Source organism: Perca fluviatilis, chromosome 11 (genome assembly GCF_010015445.1).
Source record: "Perca fluviatilis chromosome 11, GENO_Pfluv_1.0, whole genome shotgun sequence".
NCBI classification, from domain to species: domain Eukaryota; kingdom Metazoa; phylum Chordata; class Actinopteri; order Perciformes; family Percidae; genus Perca; species Perca fluviatilis.
The window spans coordinates 19,971,135-19,993,946 of record NC_053122.1 but is presented as its reverse complement, the minus strand read 5'-3'; the positions used below and the strand labels follow the sequence as shown (position 1 = coordinate 19,993,946).

Sequence of the window (22,812 nt, the reverse complement as noted above, 5' to 3'; positions counted from 1 at the left end):
CCCTGCTTTCATTAAAATCCCAAATAATACTCTTTAGAGTATATAGAGTAAACTTTATCCATTTTTATCACTTTTTCTATTTAATATTTGTATAACACATTTATACTTAAAAGTATAAATTAAATAATTTGCAGTATTTTCATAAAATTGACATGCCAAACGTCCTAGATGATAATGGACAAGCTGACCAACAGATTTACAAACATTTGATGTTGGTGCTGCGTTTTAGTAGTTTCGTTTTTCTCCAAGCCACATCCTCCAATGAATAGAAACTGAATCTAAACAACCGCTCGTGTCCCATGATCTCTGATACTGTTAAAGGTACGATTATTCCCTTAATGTTTTTCTTTTAGAAATTGAGTAGAATTGACTAGGCCTATATTGCAGTTTATTGTAACAACTGAATATGTGTATTTTCTCCAAGTGATCCTAATGTATTGAATTTGCTGAGCTGTCTTTCTGATGTTGTTGTTGTTACTCCAAGACAAATGGCGTATACTGTTGGTGTTTCTTCGGGCTCTAACGGGGACAACATTGTAACTAGAATAAGAATTGTGTCACAGTTTTTTTTGTAACGTTACAGTTTTTTTTGTTTGTTTTTTAAACTTGCCAAGTAGCCTATTCAAGAAAATGGTGTGAATGACAGATAAACAGGGGGTAAGGATTTACACTTACTTTCGTTACAGTCGTGTTTTGTGTAGGCCTACTTGTATTATTTTGAGAGAAAACATATATAGGCTATATTTTCAGAAGTACCCTATTGTACTTTCAAGTTAGCCTGACAAGCCAGACCCACATCAAGATGTAGCCTACCCTGCCGCTAGGGTGCTAGCCTACTAGATTTCTAGGCTACTTTCAAGTGGCATCCGTTACAAAGTGAAAATAAGTAATGTGAAATTGAAACACAAGAAAGGAGCCATATCAGCTGCTGCAGCAGAGAAGAAGCTGCTGGTGTGTCTGTAGCTACCATTTTATACAGTCTATGGTTTAACTGTCTCTGTCTGAAGCTGCTGGTGTGTCTGTAGCTACCATTTTATACAGTCTATGGTTTAACTGTCTCTGTCTGAAGCTGCTGGTGTGTCTAATCACCTGTCTGTCGGGGTATGGGGAGGGGGCGGAAGGTCGGGGCAATATAGTAAACAGTTGGTATATAAATAATACACCTAATAAAATCAAGGATGACGTTATTGCGTTAATGTTAGCATTATTGTACCTCGGCATAGTTCAAATTAAAATGTTGCATCGACCTTAATCATAATCACTAATTTAATGCACCACCAGGCGAGCAAGCAAGGGACCAAAATCAAACAGACAACATTTGATGCTGCACGAGGAACAGGTGCATGCTGGGTGTGGCTAATTGGTAGATGCTAAAATGTTCATGGAGGTGCATCTTCCAGGTGATTGCGGATTTCTGCGTTCGCTGAGCAACTTCGACCTTCAGTGAGGTGTGTGAGGACTTTCTGCCGTTTTTGACTGTTAATCTTTGTGACCGTTGTGGGTAGTGAGCGTCTTTCAGCTCAAAATGTAAAAAAAACAAAGAAACCTATGAGCTCAGTGTGACAGAGAGGCTGTGCGGACTGGTTAAACTTAGCTTTGAGAATAAACGAGGATGATTTCGCGGGATGAAATATTGCAACAAGTAGTTATTGGATGAATTTCCAATTAAACTTTAGTTTACACATGCAAGCCACCGGTAATTGTAATAACTGGCGACTAATTTTTTTTTTTTTACCAGCACCGTCCTCAGGCGTGTTAGCATTGTCATTGTGAGCATGTGGCGGTGGTTATCCATAGTGGTTAGCATGCTGACAGTAGCCTATCATTTAGCTCCAGGCCCTGCATGGCTGTAGATTTTCCGAGGCTCAGACTGCTGTTCAGACAGGTACAATAAGGGTTTAGTTTCTGAGTTTGAGTGCTATCATCATGGGGGCATCAGTTATGATGCAAGAGCCAGGAATCTTAAGTCCACTTAACAAAGGTTTATTTCCACTCAAAACTATGGTGCAAATGATAAGTACAACAATACACACGGGCTTGTATTTCAGCCGCCGCCGGCCCCATGTTAATGTAAAAGAGGGTGATGCAGGGAGGGCAGTCTTTAAATAAGGGGTGACCAGCTGAACTCAATCAGGTAACTAAGGGTGACAAGGCGGAAGCAAGAACAGCAGTGATGAGGAAAGAAAGTGAGGTAGGTGGGAAGTGCCAAAGTAAGAGATTATGAATCTTTAATACAACAGCCTATGTAAATAATGTCAAGGTAACTTTATTGTCCCCGAGGGGCAATTATTTGTACAGCCTGCAGACACACATAAGACAAACAACAATAAAGCAAAACATGAAATACCCACAGTAAACCACAATAGTAAATAAAAATACATACATTTAAAACAGTTCTGGCAGATTGTTTAAAATGGAAATAGATGTTGGGATAAAAAAGTTTCTGAGTCTATTGGACCTGCATCTGGGCATGGAGTACCTACGTCCTGAGGGTAGTAACTTAAACTGGCAGGACAAAGGGTGGCTAGGGTCAGCAGCAATGGATTGGGCCTTCTTTGCCACTCTGTTGGAGTAGATGTGGGAGAGAGTGCAATCTTGCCACATGTCCTAACTATACTCTCTAGTCGTTTTTTGTTTTTCATGGACAGAGAACCAAACCAGAAAATAAAACAAAAGGTTAAAACCGACTCAATAAAGCAGGAATAAAACATTCTCATAAACGTGGGGTCAATGTTGAAATTCCTCAGTTTTCTGTAAAAGTAAATACGCTGATGGGCTTTGGCGCAGACAGCATCAGTGTGCGGTTCAAAACATAGCTTGCTATCAATTATCGTGCCAAGGTACTTATATTCTTGTACTGTCTCAACAGTTTGGCCATCAATAATAGTGGGGGGAAGAGGGGGGCACTGTTTCCTAAAATCAATAATTAATTCTTTAGTCTTGGAGACATTTGTTTAAAAAGGAACGCTTACACCAATCATTAAAATCCTTCACTATTGGTCCGTGGTCAATTACACTTTCATTAAGTAGAGACACAATGACAGAATCGTCTGCAAATTTAAAAACCTGTCTTCCATCATATTGTGAACAACATTAATTTGTGTATTAGACAAAAAGGAGAGGGGAGAGGACACATCCTTGGAGGGAGCTAGTAGAAGATATAAAATTGCCAGATAAAACACCATTGACTAACCCTTTGGGATCTGGAGGATAAAAAGTCAACTAGCCAGGCTATTAGCCCTGGGTTGATGATGTGTGTCTTTCTGCTAAAATGTGGGGTTGGATACAGTTAAAAGCTGATGAAAAATCTATAAATAGTAGTACAAATTGCTTTGCCCCTTCCAGATGGTTAAAAACTGTATTGAGCAGGCTACCCTTAGCATCCTCTTCCTTTCCTTCACCCTCCTAAGAATTCTGTGAACTGTCCTTATCAATAGTGATAGCCACATCTTGTGCCCATGATTCCCTGTATGTAGACAATTCCTTGGTGCTTGTTGCACCCTCCCCTGTGTCCATAGCTCTTTTTTTTTGTTTAATTGTGAGTTGTGCCCTCTTTTCTGGTTAAATCCAGTAAGGCTATACAAAGGAAAAAAGTGTTTTATAATTGACGACATTTCATTTCCAGGATTGTTCAGGTGCTGCCGGAAAGTCCGCCAGATGTCCCTGATTTCGGCCAGATGTCCATTACCTTCCGCTCTCTTTGTTTTGGCATTTTAAACTCGGTCGATTTATGAGGACTATGGAGTAACTGCTCCTGAGATATCTGCAGGGTAAATCCAGACAGCTAGCTAGACTATCTGTCCAATTCATGCTGTAACATATAGCCGACGGGCGACCGTTGACAGAAAACCCCGTCGATATGATCAGTCGCGTCCCAGAGGTCCAAAAAACTGCCACAGAACAGACCAAAAAGACGAGAGGAGATGAGACGTAATACATCTCTATAACAGCAGGCGGCGCTAATCTGTAATGTTGCCCAAGAAATGAAAACAGGCAGCTGATTGAACGAATGCGTCACATGGGTTTGTTTTCTCCGGAAATTCAGAGCCAGACTGTCATGGCGGCCGTTCAGAATACGATCTCATATTGTACTGAAATAGTTCACTGAAACGTGTTTCTGAAAACATTTTAAGCGAAATAAGAGAAATTAAGAGAAATAGGCCGTGCAGTTGCTGAATCTGTCTTCATTTCAGCTCAACAAAGGTCAGTTTAAAAGATTTTAATCAGATTTTGAGACTCTAGTCACCTCATTCCGCTCGTCATTTCCGGGTGAGTCCCGACTTCCCTGCCGCCGACCGAACATGTCAGGTCGGCCAAAATGAACGCTGACACACTGAACAGATTTGAGTCACTGACCTCGCCAGACTGTCCCACGGCTGATAATTGGCCTGATGTGTCCCGGCGTTAAAACAACTTTTGAACATACAGTACACGTTCCACCAAAACAAGTTCCTTCCTGAGGCTATTTTGCGGAGGCACTTTTGCTCCATCCGGTGCTTAGCTATGGGCTGAAATATGTGCCACCAGAAACTGAATTTGAATCATTAGGGCCCGAGCGCCGACAGCGGCGAAGGCCCTATTGAAACTGAAGGACTTACTATTATTCCTTCGTCCGGCAAATTAATCTCCTTTTTGAGGGGCTTAACATACTCAAAAACTCACCAAAATTGGCGGTCGCATAAATTCTGGTGAAAATGTAGGTATTTTAAGGGTTTCGGGAATAGGCGCACAAAAATGTCTCGGCACCCCCTACAAAACTTGACCCGTTTAAGGTAGAGTCTTATGTGAGGTATCAATGAACCCAGCAGAGACTTCCTTTTTTATTGGTAAAGGTTTGCCCCGCCCCCTATGCTTTGGTCACGCCCCCTTTCACAGCTAATGAACTGTATGACGTAGAGTCTTGTTTGAGGTATCGTATAACTCAGCAGGGAGTTCCTTTTCATTGGTGATGATTTGCAGTGTCTGAGTGCCGCACAAATGCAAGGTCGCAAGGAGCGGCGTCCGCCAGTAACCCCGACTCATGCAGAGGCGTGAGGGCCCGTCCAATGCTGCTTGCAGCTTTTAATTTATATTTGAATTGCTAAACTTGAATAATTGCATTGAAAAACTGAATTTGAATCACATAATTTGAAAGTGTATTGTTTAATTTGAATCATTGCATTGAAAAACTGAATCTGAATAGTATAATTTGAAATTGAATTTATTTGGAACTGAAGTCCAATACAATTTTTGATCCTCACTGAAAATTCTATTCAAATTCAGTTCTCACAATTAAATTTCAAGTTACTGTGACAGACATCTAGGTCAGTGTTTCTCAAATGGGGGTCCGTGTACCCCTAGGGGTACTTTGGAGTACTGCAGGGGGTACGTGAGATTCCTTTTAGAAATGTTAATTTCAAATATATCAGTCATGCATTATTCATAAAATTAATTTAGTTATGGATTCTAAACATCTGAAGTAACATTTAAGTGTGTTTTCAGTTACAAGCTTGTTAAGTAAATCAGACACTAATGGTGCAGAGCTGTAATGTACCTCTTTATATAGCCTTTTTTTCTACCAAAAATGCTTAGCCCTCGTCCGGGGGTACGTGGCTAAAAAATATTTCAAAGGGGGTACATTATTGAAAAAAGTTTGAGAACCACTGATCTAGGTAGTTGAAGCATGAAGGAAGAGCAATCGAGCGCAGATCGATAGTTCAGTGGCGCAGATATACAGGACTCCTCTTCGGCCAATCAGCCCCTACGTTTTGGAGCACAGTACCCGCCATGAAACAAGGAAGAAGTGCTTACCTTGCCTTGACCTGGCATGAACTCTATCGATCTACGCTCGATTGCAAGTACGTTTACTTGGGTATAATATTCTAGTACTCGTTCTCTGTAAATAAAGTATTGATGTCTTTGTTTAGATGGATGCGATATTTAACATACTTGAGCAGTTCAGACTGGACTCCTTCTACAACCAGTTTATCCAGTTGGGCGTAAAGGATGACGTGGATTTCCTGGATGGCGTAACAGATGCAGATCTGAACAATATTGGTGCGATGAACCTCAGCTTAAAACCAAAGACTTTAAAAACCTGTTTGGCTGCCACTCAGTGGAAAATAATTAAATCTACATCTAATGTTTTTTAGTCTGCACATGTTATTCACTTGCACTCTTCATTCAACGCCCATTGCACTTGGTGACCAGAAAAATATAAACCATGTACATGGCAATCCAATTCAATACAACCCTCCTGTAGTAAAAACCTTTTTTGTAAAATGTTTTGATAGACGTGTTGATTCAACAGCATGATAGTTTTCTAGGCCTAGGGTATTGTTTAAGTCAGTTTTATTAGATAGCAGTTAGTACTACAGTGTGTTTTTATACAATGTTTCTAATTGCTTCATCTATTATTATTATTATTATTATTATTATTATTATTATTATTATTAATGAAAAATTGTGTTTAGCACATCACATGTCAATAAATAACTACATTTTTGAGTTAAATCACCACTAAATTATAAAAAAAATGATTAGTATGTATTTTATTAATCGAATATCATTTTTGCACATACATTTTTACAGGTTTAAGTCATGTGGAGAAAAACCGTTTTTCAGCGATGAAAAACTTCATTGAAAGAGCTCTGGAGCGCCAAGATCAAACTTTGACGCCTGTGCAGAAACCACTGGAGTCGTTCTGTCTGCAGTACACATATCCCAAATGTCCTCAACCAAAACGTATTGCAGGTAGTAGAAACTTTAATAATTTTTTATATCAATTTCTGCTCATTAGATGAACTTGGGCCAGCCACTGACTTGTTGATCACACTTGTTGCTGAATGTGATGATTGTGTTAGTGATGATTGTGTAGACATCAACATGCAACTGAACAGCTTCACAGTGGTTATTTTGAACTTACAGATATGGATCCAGCACAAAACACACTTGAGGATCTGATGTTGAGGATTGGCCATCTTGAAAGTGTTGGAAATTCAAAAGGAGTCTGTCTCTACACAGTTGATGGGATGCCCTTGACAGATGATCCCTACTTCAACACATGTGAGTAGACCTGAACAGTGACGGAATGAGATCGGCCCTGGCATTTGCAACACACCGGCCCTATTTGTAACATACCTGCAAACTAGTCGCTTTTTGGCCCAAATCGCCGTTTAGAATGGGAAAATGTCATCCACATGAATTGTGTAGATCCGAAGAGTTTTTTTTTTTTTGGGGGGGGTTGTCCAAGACCCGGTGCTAATACGACCGTTATCTACAGGGCCGAATATTTTTTTATTTTTATTTTTATATTTGGCTCCTGCGATGGGTAGGGGGTATCCCATCCCTGTGCGTTGAGCCGACCAGATGAACCAATTGTTTCCAGAGCTGACGGTCTTGTGCCAGCTGCTCCGCATCTTCCACCGCAACTCCATGTTGTTGGAGGTCGCCCGCAAGGACGCCAAGCCATCGGGTGCGGGTTTACCTCGTGGTCATCTCCAGCCTGCGGCCCTCAGATCAAATTGGAGAATGGCTCTCGTTGGAAGGAAGGCGGAGGACATGGCCGAACCAGCCGGTGCGACATTGTGCAGCCAGGCAGGATGCTCTGGGCTGGCACGTGCGGGCTCTAAGCACTTGATTGGAAACCCGCTGGGGCCACCTGATGTTCTGAGAGCCCTGCTATCAAAGCCATCTAATCTCGCAGCCAGTGTCTTATTTAAGGGCCAAGTCTCTGAACCATAAAGCAGGATGGAGAGTACTGCTGAGTTGTAAATCCGGAGCTTCGTCTTGCGTGAGATGGTCTGGTGTCGCCAGAGTGGTTTCCAGAGAGACTGCAGGGCTGACGCAGCCAGGGCTCTTCTGCGGGTGATCTCTGGTTTTAGGTCCCTGTTATCTGTCGCTATGGATCCCAGATATACAAAGTTCTTGACAGGCTCTACAATGTCATTGCCAAGCCACATGGAAGGTGGATTTGGTCTGTCGCCGACATACATGAACTTTGTTTTCGTCCAGCTCACCTGGAGGCCAAGCTTCTCCACCTCTTCACTGTATATGGTCAGAGCGGCTCTCAGCTGGCTGTAGGACGTGCTGAGCAGGATGGTGTCGTCAGCGTACTCCAGGTCATTCAGGTGGTTACTGCCGAGGGACAGTCCGGGGACCCGCTCACAAACCCTAGACATCAGATGGTCAATGATGCAGTTGAAGAGATCAGGAGCAGCCACATTTCGGTGCCTTATTTAGGTGCCACTTAAATGCCTGCGCTTCTCTCTGATGCTCCGAAAACGGACGTTGGAGGCAACTGAAACCTCGCCACACGGGACGCTAGTTAACACTACACCTGGCAGCAGGTAACGTTAGCCTACCGTTGGCTAGAGGATTCCAACATCGAGACGTACAACAGTCTGTAGAGCCGTTGTCTGAAAAACAACTCGGATGTTGCGTTCACTTGAAATTCGTCTTGCCAGCCTCATGCTGCATTAAAATTTGTTGTAAAATAGCCTTTTCCCATTCAGTGGTTGTTTTGTCGTTTAACAGGAATTTACTGGTGAAATAAGTTATTGTTATAAGTTATTATTACATTTTTAATAAATCATTTCATTTTGACCCTGTGGCCTTAGCATTTTTTTTATTTTTATTTTTTTTAGATCAACTTGTTATTGTTTTATATTTTTGAACAGACAAATACAATTGAACAAGGTGCTCCTTGTATGTATAAATAAATTAAAAGTATCGTTTTAGCACTGGGAAAATGTTGTGTTTTCTCCTGGGGAGGTGGAGAGCAATGATGTGTCACCTCTTTCAGCCCTTCTGAGTTTGCAGGCAATAACCTAGCTTGGAAATTAGTAACTCTGCCTCCCAAGTGACTCTTTCCATGCACCTCGCCGCAGTACAATCTTGAATATCTGTGGCTGCATTTATAAAATAACTTATCTAAATTAACCAAAGACATATTATCAGTAGTGGCCCATAGCAGTCCATAGGGTCCTTCTGGCATTTGCCCAAATTCCAGATGGCCAGTCAGTCACTGGACCTGAACATCTTTTACAGTAAAGGTTTCTAGATGTTAAAGTTTATATTGCCACGGTTCTTTTTTTTTTTTTTCCATTGTTTGTTTTAATTGTACTGCAGTCACCTATAGATGTACTGAAGCATCCATCATCTTGGGACTCCAGGGGCCCGTTTCAGGAAGGAGGTTTAACAAACTCGTGAGTCTAACCCTGAACTCTGAGTTGATTTACCCTGAGATGGGAAACTCTTGAGTTTTCGGTTCCAGAACAGCTGATTTGAGTTGGTTCAATCAACTCAGAGTAGGTTCACTCAGAGTTAAGCGCGTGCAACGCCACAATAAAAAGGCAGCATGAATGGAGCCACGATACTATGATTCACCATGGTAACAACCACAAACAAACAGGTCGGCGGAAATACTCAGGCGCACATAGGCAACCGCCAGTTTGAACATATATTTCGTTAAAAAAATCAACACAGCGGCTGCTGCAAAAGAATTTGCGTGGGAGAAAATTGCTGCTAGAGTGAATGTGTATATTCCAATATAGTGTATATCGTATTTAATCATTAGTATAATCTTACTGGTGAAATGGTATTGAACCTATAATCTATTTCATTTAGGTGCAGTCCTGCGGGCGAAAAAGTCCTAGGCGTACTAATCCCATTCTGAGGCTGCAGCACCATCATTAACAGAATTATTATTCATAATCTTTTATTTCAAAGGGTTTACATCATTCACCTGCAATACTGTGGAAGTCTTTTTTTTATTTTTATTTTTTTATAATATATAAATGGCTCTTACTGGTTTGTAGTCCAGGGAACACTATACAAACGTTTAAAACACACTTCAGAGTGAGTCACACTCTTCTGACTGCTCTGCATACAGTGGCTTTACTACTATGCACCGCATCACCAATGTGCACCATTTGCAAAAAAAAATGTAATGTGACACAAATAATCTGCTGGGATGTAGAGCATGTCCACGATGGGTGAAGTTATTGATATGAGGACAGATAAGGTTATATAGGCTACGTATAAGTGATAGACTGGGAAGAAAAACGATACCGCTCAAATAGGAAGTTACCTGGAAATTTAAATACTTAGGGTCCTCAATATCATCTCCCGACGCATGTTTAACTCCCTGCAAAGTAATACAGCTTCTTCATCAACTTAATCATCGACAAAAGGAAATGCAATGTTTTGAGAAAAAAAAACGTGTTATAGTATGCCTAACATGGTTAATAAACGACAGTTTTTTTTTTTTTTCCTGCATATAACAAACTGCGCTAAAATGTGCCTGATACAGACTGAATGAAAGGAAATGAAAAGAGTGCTGTGTCAGAGGTGGAGACTGAGAGATACTCAAGGTTTATTGAAGAACACCTGCTCCTGACAGGTTAGGTTCACAGGCTCTGTTACTATAGTAACTGACTGAGGTTAAGTTACCTCTCTTTCTGAAACCAAGAACTCGGTTTCCCTCATCTCAGGGTTAACAAACTCAGAGTTTTCACTAAACCTGCTTTCTGAAACGAACCCCAGGACTCAGCTCTTTGTTTTGGTTTACAGCCCAAATCTTTACTGTTGTGGTTCAAGCAGGCAGCTGTTTTCAGAGTAATAGCTGTAACAACAGCTGTACACTACAAACTCACCTCCAGGGACATAGAAACATTTAGAAATTAAAAAGACGGATATAAAAAAGAACGGAGCTAAAAGGAATAAATATTTAACTGGAATTCTTCCGGTGGCCCAAAACAAAACTTCAAATACATTTCAAATTTTACTTTGGATGTGTAAATATTTGCTAATAAGTTCACCATGTCAACTAAAAATGTTGTCTTCTCATACAGGGTCTTTGAAAGACAGACATATTCAAAGTGGATCTGTAATTTATGCCATATTCACACCAAAGGAAAACCTGAAACGGGCTCCTCAATTACCAAAGCGAGAGGTTGTCGAAACCTATGGAGGCAATGTGGTTCGATGCCACGTCATGCTCAAGGTGCGTCTTAATTATATTAGTCATGATGCAGCTAATGATTATATTGACTAATATGGTATATCGATATTATTGTACAAGCTGAATATGTTTGCTTTATGGCTCTACTTTAAAAAAAAAGTATATTTACTGATCATATTTTATACTGCCTTTTTTATTTTTATTTTTTTTTTTACTTTTTGTACAATTGTAATTGTGAAATTCTTGTATCATGTGGACGCGCCAACGGTTTTCTTGTCATTACTTAGAATTCCTCATGGGGGCGGTAGAATCTACACAGTATAGCTTTAACAACCGTTAAACAGTGCAAGCATGTATTGGGTAAGAGCCACTGTTATTTTTACGGCCAAAAATCTCTCTAAACAGCTGGCATTGCTCCTCTTCCATCGCCTATACCTGCTCGATGGAGAAGTCGATGTCACGTTGCTATGAGGTGGCAGTATTGTGTATGTGGTAGTGATTTTTATGATTAAGTACGAGTACATGCGCACAGCATGGGACCAATACCCGATTCTGGTATCGGTGCATCCCTATTTAAAACAAATCTGGTCTTTATAATTTGTATTTACTTATTTCATACAGGGAGACTTTGAGGTGACGGTGAACTTGGCAAGTGACACCATAACCAGTCTGAGACTCAAGTTGGCAAATGAAAGTGGAATCCCAGCACATGTCCTACATTACAAGTAACTATATTATGGCTTGTTATCCTCTTTTTCAGTAGTCAGATTTCTTTTCTCATACAGTACTTCTGTTCTCTCCTGTGCTTATTATATTTGCAGAGGTCAAAATTGTGGTGGTGACACTCTGCAAAGTTGTGGGATCTCTGAAGAGTCATCCGTTAACTTCTCTTTGTCCACCTTTTCTAATGAGACTTCACGCAATGAGACGGTCTTCATTAATGATTTTGTGCCTTCAGTCCAACAAACCCAGAAAGGCATCAGTGTGTTTTTGTCTTCACTTTTTGTTGTTGTAAGTTTTATTTTATATTATCAGTACTTTTTACACTACCGTCTGTCACGGATCATGGAAAGTGAAACTTAAATCTGTCATGGGGCGGTTGGATTTATTCACTCCCTTTTTAAAGATTTATTACAAGCTTCTTTTTTTTTTATTTACAACAATAGGTTATTTGTATCATAATAGGCTATTTATTAAAGTATTGGGAAAACAGGTCTATGTAAAATCTGACATTGAGCGCCCCCATATAGCCAAAATGGCATGTTTCTCATTTCATAAAGCCCAGTTCAGTAGGACCAAAAATTCGCAACGAGACAAAACCGTTTTAGAATGTTGCAGCGTTCAGAACCAGCCCGGAGGCTCAACATGCACCCGCAAGCACCGTATATGGTCGAGCTAGAGAGTGACTGAAGAGATTGAGCATCCTTAGAAAAATGCAGTGAAACAGAGAAATAAAACTTTTCACTATTTCAGCTCCATTAGAAAAGCATCTGTAACAAGTATCTCACTATCACTAACATTATCCACATTCATATTTACAAAAAGGCCTGAAAGTCCGAAGTTAGAACGGAAGTACAAAGATGCTATGAAGATTATACACTATCTCGACGCATTGGTGTGAACTCGCGGGTTTCAGAACGTTGCAGACCGGCCCATTGCAAGTAGCTGCAAGTTTCAAATCGTCTCGCTGCAAATCTTTGGTCAGGACTGGGTTTTTCGCCTCTGCGAAGAGTCAACTGTAAGGCTGGCCGTCGAATCAGGCTCCTTCGATCAAATATTCGACTATTCAGGGTCACCCCTAATTTTTTACCACGCTAGCATCCCAAGGCATGCAAATTTCGGACATACAATTTCGGACATACAGTTCACTTCTTTGGTCCAATATCTCAACAACTATTGAATTGATTGCCTTAACATTTGGCAAAGACAACGGCCCTAGCATAGCTGTAGACTCAAAGTAATGAAACCGATTGGAAAAAGATGGCAAATCTATCAGTTAAGTAGCTACATTTAGTAATGTTTACCTTCCTTCCCCTCTAAGCTTAATCCTGCTTTAAAATGCTTTTTTTTTTTTTTTAGAAACATCATTATTCAACAGAGAAACTGAAGAAATTGATATCCTACATAAGAAAACTGACTGGATGTAACCCTCTTGCCCAAAGTTTGCATCAGTTACTCTGCAGGAATGAACCGCTAACCAGGAATCAGAAGGTAACCAATATGAGCCAAAATAGTTCTGCCTGTAATTTCATTGTACTTTTTGAAGGGGTGTTCTCATATGCTGCATTACATTTTGAGGATTTGCACGTTATGTAACTAGTCCTGTGGAAACAATGTTGTGCACAATTGCTGTGCTTAAACTTTTTTTTAATTAAAATTAGTTGAGATCCATCTAGGAACAATTTTCTGCAAAAATAATAATTGTTCACCTTCATTGGATTGGTCGCAGCAGATATTTTAGCAGGTCCGATTTCAGATGTTTAGGGATGCAAACTTTGAAATTTTCCAATCCGAAATAGGTGATCTACGTGATTCGTGCAGATCCTGAGGCATGTGTTGATCAACGAAGACAGAGTAACGGACATATATGCCACACAAAATAGCTGTGTGTGTGTGTGTGTGTGTGTGTGTGTGTGTGTGTGTGTGTGTGTGTGTGTGTGTGTGTGTGTGTGTGTGTGTGTGTGTGTGTGTGTGTGTGTGTGTGTGTGTGTGTGTGTGTGTGTGTGTGTGTGTGTGTGTGTGTGTGTGTGTGTGTGTGTGTGTGTGAGAAATGCAGCGCTGTGATGATACAGACATGCCGATCGGCATCCAGCACTGGACCCATTCATATGAGACTTTAGGCTTTGTTTCATTATTTTTACTTTTTTATCAATTGATGGTTTTAGAATAGGCCCACCTGTTTTTTTTATGAGGTGCTGCAACACCCCTACTTCCCACATCTATGCAGTATGTGCATTAAAAAAAAAAAATTGTTTGCATCCCTGAATGATCTGCGTTGTTTCGGGAAGATTTTTCCTGTAATTTGGTTGAACTTAACCTGTAGACAATGACTTGTGCTTTCACCAGTACCCATTTCTTTAGCTGTACTTGTTCTTTTGATGTAGATTGCAGTTGTTGAAGGCTTGTACATACTCTTCAGAGAGCTTTTGCCTCAACGTAAAACACAGCAAGAGGAGAAACCCATTGAAGACCTGGATGTCTTTGAGAATTCACTGTACTGCTGGGCACATCTCTTATCGGAAGCAAAGGTATGAAGATACTGAGGGTTGACTAATATAAGCTTGTGAACGGTGAAACCAGTAATTTTTTATTTATTTTTTTAATGAAGTTGCGAGCGTGTTTTTTTTTTTTTTTTTTTTTTCTGCTAAGTCACAGAATGATTTGCGGCAGGTAGACAGCGCTACAGTAACACATTCTGACGGGTCACAGATTTCTTTGTTAAACCGAAAAAAGCCAGTGGCGTATGCCAGCGGAACCAGGTAAAAGGAAGCATGAGATTTCTTTATATAGGCCTAATTGTATTTTAATGTTATTTTAAAAGTTATCTGTTGTAGTTATGGCTGATACTGGGTCAGGAACAAAGGAAATTAAACAAACTGCTAAAGGGGAAAGTGAAAGACGACAATTGGCGATAAAGGAGTGAACTTCGGTCGGGCTTTAACAGATGGGAGACAATTACGGGATTGTAAATGATTCACAACAGACCCGAATTGGCCCTGAGGTATGTAATATGTCTTTTTCATTCATAAAATAACTTTACAGTGCGCAATGTGGTTGTACGTTAGTAGCAGACATTAAATTACGCCCCCCTTCCATTTAGCGCAGACGTTTTCCTTTTTAAGTCCGTGTTTGTGTTGGCTTACTATTTTCTTTTCCTTTTGTTTTCTTTCCCCTGTATTGTTACTTGTGTAAAGTGTCCGTGGGTTTCATGAAATGGGCTTTATTATATTATATATTATACTGTATTAAGTTATTACATTGGTTGCTTCAACAAACTCCTAATGCTTTGGCTCTTGACACAGTGAGAGGGATACCGGGTTTATCTCACGAGACATCCAAAGTAGGCTAAGTTACCGTATGCAACACTTGAAATGCAACAATGCATCTGTAACTTATTCTTTTATTGTAATGAATGATATTTTTGTTGAGCAAAACCTTCATTGCGACGCTAACTCGGTAATACAGCATTGTAAAGATAAGACCTTTTACGACAGCAGATGTGTAAAAAACACTACGACTTGTGTCCAAAGCGGCCGCTAGAATCAACACAAACTGAATGTTACATATAGCCACTTTAAGTAATGATCACTTTTTCCTTATTTTGACAGAAACTGGCATCAGATCAGGAGATCTACGCACCAATCACTCTTATGTCTGAAGATGGCAGCCGCTTCTCTGAACCAGTCAGAGTACCTGGAGTGCCTGGAGCCTTTGAACGAGCATATGTTCGGCAGAAAATCAAAGGTAAAACTAAAACACCGTGACTTTTCTACACATTTTTACGTATGATGAGCTGATCGTAAAATATGTCAATAAAGAAGTAGAGGTCTTTTTTACTTTTATTGGGAAGCAGCTACAGAAAGTTCATTGGTGCTAGCTTCACATGAAAACTTTAAAAGGGTCCATGCCGCAAGGTGTGGACATCTTTCTGCCCTTTTGATGAACTGATCCATTTAGAATACTGTGAGGAACCGTAAAAAGAAGCAGCCTTGAATATAGCATAGAAGATCCCCTGCCCGTTCTCCAAAGTAGACTCCAAGTTTACTTTTGCAGGGCGATAGCTGAAGAAAAAAGCTGCCTGTAAAACCCAGCATTAGAACGTTAGAGTACCGCCTCTCCTAATTTGTGTTTTAGAACATAATCAATGTGAAACAGTAGTAAAGTAAGCTTTATTTCTCTCTGTCTACTGTACAATGACAATTCAAGAAAAACAAAACATTTGGTTTCAACGGTCTCAACTTTATTAAGTTTCTTCAGTCTTATTTCTTCATTGAAGTTTTCTCTAAAATAGTGTTAAAATCTCGTCTCGGTCTCATGAGCTGGCTGTCTCGTCAAACTGACATTTACAAAACATAAATTTTTCTTTCAGAACTGTCCTTGTTTTATTCAATTATCTGGTATTATCAGCTTCACTTCATTTTCTATCCTTTGTTTTAGATGGAGAGAAAATTCCAAATTGCACTGAAGACGTTTTGCGAGAAACATCAATACAGAGAGCCAACGACATTGAAAAGGTCTTGCTCAGCTTGCCTCCATTCATCAGAAATTATGCTCTTTGGATTCACTGTGACAGCACGGCTGGTCAGAGGTATGTATTGTCAATGTTTTACTTTTCTTAAACAAGTTTTATTTTTGGCTTTGAATTTCACTAAACTGTACAATTAAATGGCAGCTTCCAGGTAAACATGGAGAAGACCTTTGGAAGTATGGTGGAAGAATTAAAATCTCCTGACAATCAATACATCAATGTGACCCCCCCTCTACATCTGAAGGAGCTAGGACAGTGCGGGTCACGCCTTGTTCTACTGAGTGAAGGTAATCGCAACCTGGATGGGTCATTTCTGACTCTGCACATCTAGGTTTCAAATGGTGTTGTTACTTTTTTAAAGGGTAAGACTCACTGGCGGTGTATGATGCACATTAAAACATTGTGCAGCGGTTGTTTCCTATATAAGCCTGTACCCTAAGAAACAAGGATCAACCAGTGGTGGAAATGAACATTAAGTCAAGTACTGTATTACACTTTTGAAGTACTTCACTTCTGAACTCTCAACTTATGCAACTTTATACTTCTACTGAACTACATTCAGAGGGAGATATTGTACTTTTTACACCAACACATTTATTTGACAACTTTAGTTACATTTATTCTAGGTACAAAAAATACACTTATCACATATGATGCATTATTTATAGATTAAGGCCCTGCAGACTTTTTTTTTTTTTATTATGCGCTAAATTCTAAACCAGTCTGAAAGGAACTTCTCACTGGTTTCCATATTGCCTCTGATATTTAGTACCATGTTTGTGGTAAGCTTTGTAATGTAAATTATTTAATTGTGTTATTGTTTTTTTTTTGTCAGACAACATTGGCGTATGTTTGAATAAAGAAAAAGGATCCCCTGATATGATCGTAGTGCATGATTGTTTGGATGGCCAAAACAAAACCGTGGATGTGAATGAGTTGGCAGCCAGGTAAGTACCTGTTTTACAGTATCTTGTATCCACCTTGTGTTTCCCAGCATCATGCGCTCTGATGAAATATTTTTTTCTCTTAAATTCCTGTCTATTGAGGAATTGAGACTGTGAATTATTGTATCATTTACATGTTTTATAAAATAAAGGAGCAACTGTGGAAAACTTTACAAAAACAGTACAAGTTTTTGTAAGCGCTTATGTGGGTGTCTTCTATTGTTTCTGTATACACATCCTATAGTTTTTATTTTTCTTCTAGTTTCTATAGCCGTTTGAATTTTGCCTGCACAAATTGGAAAGAGAAAGTGTCACTCAACCGTTGTTGTTGTTTCAATACAGTTGCACACAATGCTTTAAGAACAAATTTAGCAGCAGTAAACTATGAATCGTGGTATGTGCAGCAAACTAATGGCCAGAGCCACAATGTTGCTGCTGATTCATTTTCTTCTATTTACTGTAACAGTCACAATACCCTTTTTCTGACTTGACGGTTTTTGACATTTAACACAGGACTGGAGACCTTAGCGATGACCGAACATTTGTCACAACCAGGACCCCAAAAGAGGCTATACTGGTAACCCTTGTCTCTCTTTTGTTTTGATAATTGAATGTAGGACTGACAAGGGAACACAGGACACACTTGGCAGCTATACTATGATTATTATTGACCTAAATTCATAAAGTGTACATTTTCATTAGGTGTTGATAGACACAAGCTCCTCCATGGAAGAAGAGTGCTATGCAAGTGCAGAAATCAAGAAGATCAATGCTGTGAAGGAGCTCTTTGACAACTTTGCAACAAGGACCATGGCTTATGATTTTTATCATGTTATCGGCCTTGTGAAGTTCGACTCCCTGGTGAAAATTCTCCACACGTTTACCGAAAATCTGGAAAGGTTCAAGGTAAAGTCAGTAAATCAGAGCTGTCTTGGATCTGTCCTTTTAGTAAAATGTGCATCTGATTGTAAAGCAATGATAAACTTAAATGTAAAGTGATTTTTTTTTTTTTTTTCCTTTTCTTTTATTATTATTTTTTTTATTTTCTTTACATTTGTAGGAACACGTACGCAACATTGAGGCCAGTGGATGTACTCTGCTGTATGACGCCCTTCGACGTGGGGCATGTGAGCTGGAAAAGGTCAAGACGAGGTTCCCAGATTGTAGACTTCGCATCATTTGTCTCACTGATGGAAATGATTCTGGGTAAATCTGTTCTAAGCAGTTTTGGTACCTTGTTCATACTTAACTGGTTAGTACATATATTGATACTGTGAGCAGTAAGAAAATGTCATGAGTAACCATGACTTTAAACTGTCAACATATTGTGATATTTTTAAGTGAGTTGACATAATCTCAATTCTTCCCATAGATCCTCAATAGAGCCAGATGTTGTTACAGCCAAACTGCTCAAATCTAACATCATTGTGGACTCTGTACTTCTTGGAAATGTGGAGAACAATATGCTTCATGGAATCAGCAATGCAACAGGTATGGCATCTTTGAAAAACTGCATCCTTATGCCCCTTTCCACCAAAATTTGCGTGTATGCTGTTTTTTTAAAACCGACAGATCTGCGTGGGAAAGGGCCCAAAATTAGCGCATCTACCGGGTGTCCTGCTCAATCACTGCCGATCACCACTGGAGCTGTTAAATACCTGTGCCTACTGCAGATCCATTTGACCCGGCAGTGAATACAGATTGTAAAAAGCCAGATGTTAGTGGGTGTACTGGAGATGGGGTTTTGGCCAGTAGGAAAGGGGTATATTCACTGTAATCATGCATCAAAATGTGTAAAAAAAATAATACTATGTACAGTATATGCCATCAAACTTTCTGCAAATTCAAGAGATCTCCTCCAACTCACTGTCTTTAGTGTTGTTGACTGTTAACTTCACCTTATCATTGTTGCACTCTTATGACCAGGTTCAAGGTATTTGACAGCAGATGGCTCAAGCATAGATCTATTGTTGTTGGTATATTTGTTTATTTATACGTTAATATGTACTCTGCAGACCATTATTCAGAAAATTGTTAATCTCTCCACCTCACATTGCTTTCAGGTGGTTGTTGTTTCAAACCACAGACAATCAAAGAGGGTCTGAAGCTCTTTGAGATTGAGACAGTTCTGTCTTTGGAGCAGAGGAAACTCAAGGAAAAACTTGACCCGTCTTCCATCAGTCAGGTTAGTTTTATAGGTAATCGTCCACCATTCTGTTGGAAGTGATATGGAGATGAGCACATTACAAAAAAGGATCAACTTTATTCTTAATTGTCACATACACATAGTACAACGTGTGTATAAAATATGACATAAAAAGTAACCGAACAACAACTGCATTTAACCCATCCACAAGTATTAGGAGCAGTGGACAGCTATACATACAGCATCCGGGGAGCAACTTGGGGTTCAGTGTCTTGCTCAGGGACACTTTGACATGTGGCCGGAGGAGCCTGGGATTGATCTGCCAACCTTGTGGTTGAGGGGCAACCACTCTACCTCCTTTTACATGTTGTGTTGATGTGCAAATTCAAATAAATTTGTTCCTGTCATTTTATAGCATAGTTTGTCCAACATCTTCATTACTCATGGGTATGACGAATGTCCAGAGACATCTTTGCCAAGCCAGTTAAACAGCAAAGTGACCGTGACGGAGAGGTGAGTGATGGAAGCAACCGTTGCATAGGAGCTGATAAGAAACTTGTTCAAGTAATGTTATTAGGACCATATCCATCTGCTGATGACCACTTCTGAATTGTAGAACGACGAACAAGTTGACAATGTAAAGGTGTCGCACATAAAAAGAGGCATTTGTTAAATTGACCTGATTACTCTATGACAATGCTTATAAAAATATTTGTTGATCAGTGTAAACTACTATGTCTACAGCCAAGCTAGCAGCTCTTAGTCTTATGATTTCAAACTGTAATAATAATTATAGTGTATTTTTTACCATACTATAATGACAAACATGTTACTTATATGTACTGCCTTAAAGTGTTTGCATTACATTTGAAGCATTAATAATCATTCTAAATAGTGCCCTGAAAAAGAAGCTTAAGGAGTCAAAGGGGTGGTTCCTGGAGAAGGACAAACGTGTCCTGGATGAGCTAAAGAGTCTGCATTGTAACCCACATCCTTTCTTCAGAGTCTTTCCATCGGAGTCAGACTTTAGTAAGTGGCACGTTTGCTCATTTTTAAAAAAGCCACATTCTTTATTGTATAGTTCTATGTACAAGATGTGTACAAGTTGTGTTTAAACACAGTATACCTTGTTTTCAGATACTTGTTTTTTTTTTTTAATTCATGCAAATGTATGTATTTTTTTAATAGCGACATGGTTTAAGTTTCTTTCTAATCTTTTCAGCATTCTGGAGGATTCTCATGCAAGGCCCTCCTGACACACCGTACAAGAAAGGAGTGTTTGAGCTGTACTGCCACTTTGGTCCTGACTACCCAGCGAAGCCTCCACTCATTCGCTTTGTCACACAAGTATCCTGCCAAAATACAAATAACTGAGAAGTTATTTAGTATATATGTAGACGCACATTGCAATTGTTAACATTATTAAGTAATGTTATCTGTTAGAGATGTATGCGTTTTCTTAACACGATGACAGGTGTACCACTGCAATGTTAACAGTGTGGGTCGCATCTGCCACAACATATTTGACCGCAACTACAATGCCCACATCACCATGAGAGAGATCCTAGAAGCTGTGTATGGACTGCTCATCATCCCTGAGCCTGCTGATCCACTGGACAGGTAAGGTGCGTGAGTGTGTGTGTGCGTTTTAAGTATTTAAAAGTACTCACATTTATTTTCTTTTTGAAGCATTGTGTGTCTCATTTTTACCAAGAGATATTTGTTATGCTGAGAATGTTTTTGACCAATTTCCGAAGTTCAGACTCTATTTTTAGACAACTTGTGTTGAAAAAATATTAAGTATTTGACTCACATTTTTCTTTTTGAAGCATTTTGGCTGAGGAATTCCTGACGAGCCGTGAGACGTATGAACTAGAAGCTGAGAAACATACAGAGGCAACTGCAGAAAAGTCCCTAGATGACATGGAGAAAGTAAATGAGCTATATATAGTGGTGGATATCATTTGTCTTGCATATAAAAATGTATTTCACGTTTTGCAATAACATACGGTTTTGTTTCTTTTCTTTCTTTATTTAAAGCAATTTGTGGAGTCTGTGCAACAGTTTATACCCCAACATCTGATCTGTCCACTCACCAAGAAGATGTTTGTTGATCCTGTAAAAACGGTGTATGGCACCGTGTATGAACGCAAGGCCATTGAGGAACATCTAAAGCAGTGAGTTTGTTTATAATAATGAGTAATCTGTATGGTTACCTAAATGACTGATACCAGTTTAGAAATCACATGGTTGCATATGAACCCTTCTTCTCATGTCTCTCAAGCACAAAAGGACTTATCAGTTCATTGCCATGTATTTTCAGTTGACCGTACACTCTTTTGCAGACACCAGTACGATCCGATGGCTGGCCCCGAACACGTGCTTGAAATGAGTAACATCAGAGCGGACCAGGACATGAAGAAAATGGTGACGGATCATCGTTCTCGTCAGATTCAGTTTGACGTTGCAGCTGAGTAGTTTTTTTTTTTTTTTTTTTAAATCAGGTTCCTGTGAAAAAGGAGATTGACCATCTACTCATAATTTTTATCGATAGAAGTTGTTCTTATTTAATTTATATTGGAACATTATTTGTTCAGTCAGTTGGGAAGTGTTAGTGCAGGTTATTTTCATTAATTTGACTCTTTTCCTGACATCACTTCTACTTTCATATGAACAGTGATGGACAATTTTTTTTTCTGTTTCGTTTGGAGTTGATTGTGCTTCTAACTTTTGAGTGTTCAATGTTCTTTTAAATGCTATCCTAGTTCCTTATTTACAGTTTTATCACTCAAATATGTTGTACATCTGTATTATGGAGTATACAGTAGTAAATAATTTCAGTTAATTACATTTGTCTTGTTAGTGATGGCAGAACAGTAAAGGATGAGCATTTTTTCTATCGTCAATTTTAAATATACGGACATGCTTATTTTCAAATAATCAATGTTGACGCTGATGTATATTGATGTGTTATAAGTCACACGCACACAAGTGGGATTTTTATGCAAGCATGCCATAGCCTGATCTTTATGTGAAAGGAGCAATTCATATTTTTCACTTTGAAGCAAGGAATGTTAAAGACCAAATATTATATTATATACCAAATAAATTGTTGATGTTAACTTTCAAATGGTTCAATTTCTCTTTACATTGTAATTAAAATTTGTATATACAATATAACGTTTGAATTGCAAAGTTTGTAAAGTATGACAATTAAAATTGTTCAGGTGGCAATATTATGTGACCCAGTCCTGGCTTATAATCAACATAGTCAAGGATAAAAACACAAAGTAAAAATTCTAAGATATTAATTTGATTTCCAAATAGGACAGATGATAGCTTACCAAGACTGAGTCTGCAGTTACTTTAGTTACTAAGATAAGCTTCAACTTTTACACACGGTTATCTCCCGTATCCACATGTGACTTTGAGTTATTATCGTTTGTTGGTAGTATCAGAGACTGTTTAAGGGAATCTTTGGTAGTATTCTTCATGGATGTATTGGTATTCTTATGTTAGCAGTCTAAAGGTA

At 39.2% G+C, this 22,812-nt stretch overlaps 1 protein-coding gene across 6 annotated transcripts; it reads left to right on the top strand.

The window, feature by feature from the left end:
• The first annotated feature begins 225 nt into the window (after positions 1-225).
• LOC120567772 lies at positions 226-22,457 on the top strand. Of its 6 annotated transcripts, none has more exons than XM_039814786.1 (26): positions 226-321; positions 5,907-6,036; positions 6,571-6,732; positions 6,907-7,044; positions 10,833-10,984; positions 11,564-11,667; positions 11,764-11,953; positions 13,022-13,153; positions 14,047-14,190; positions 14,607-14,663; positions 15,271-15,406; positions 16,100-16,250; positions 16,335-16,477; positions 17,026-17,137; positions 17,648-17,711; positions 17,837-18,040; positions 18,195-18,340; positions 18,507-18,625; positions 19,198-19,319; positions 19,696-19,793; positions 20,176-20,309; positions 20,503-20,627; positions 20,755-20,900; positions 21,110-21,212; positions 21,321-21,457; positions 21,626-22,457. In XM_039814786.1, exons 2-26 carry the CDS (start codon positions 5,907-5,909, stop codon positions 21,756-21,758), a joined length of 3,282 nt encoding a protein of 1,093 aa, XP_039670720.1. In that variant the 5' UTR covers positions 226-321; the 3' UTR covers positions 21,759-22,457. The 6 variants fall into 6 exon arrangements, with proteins under 6 accessions (XP_039670720.1, XP_039670716.1, XP_039670721.1 ...); XM_039814782.1 differs by lacking the exon at positions 226-321 and adding an exon at positions 371-657; XM_039814783.1 differs by lacking the exon at positions 226-321 and adding an exon at positions 1,160-1,448.
• The last annotated feature ends 355 nt before the right edge of the window (positions 22,458-22,812 follow it).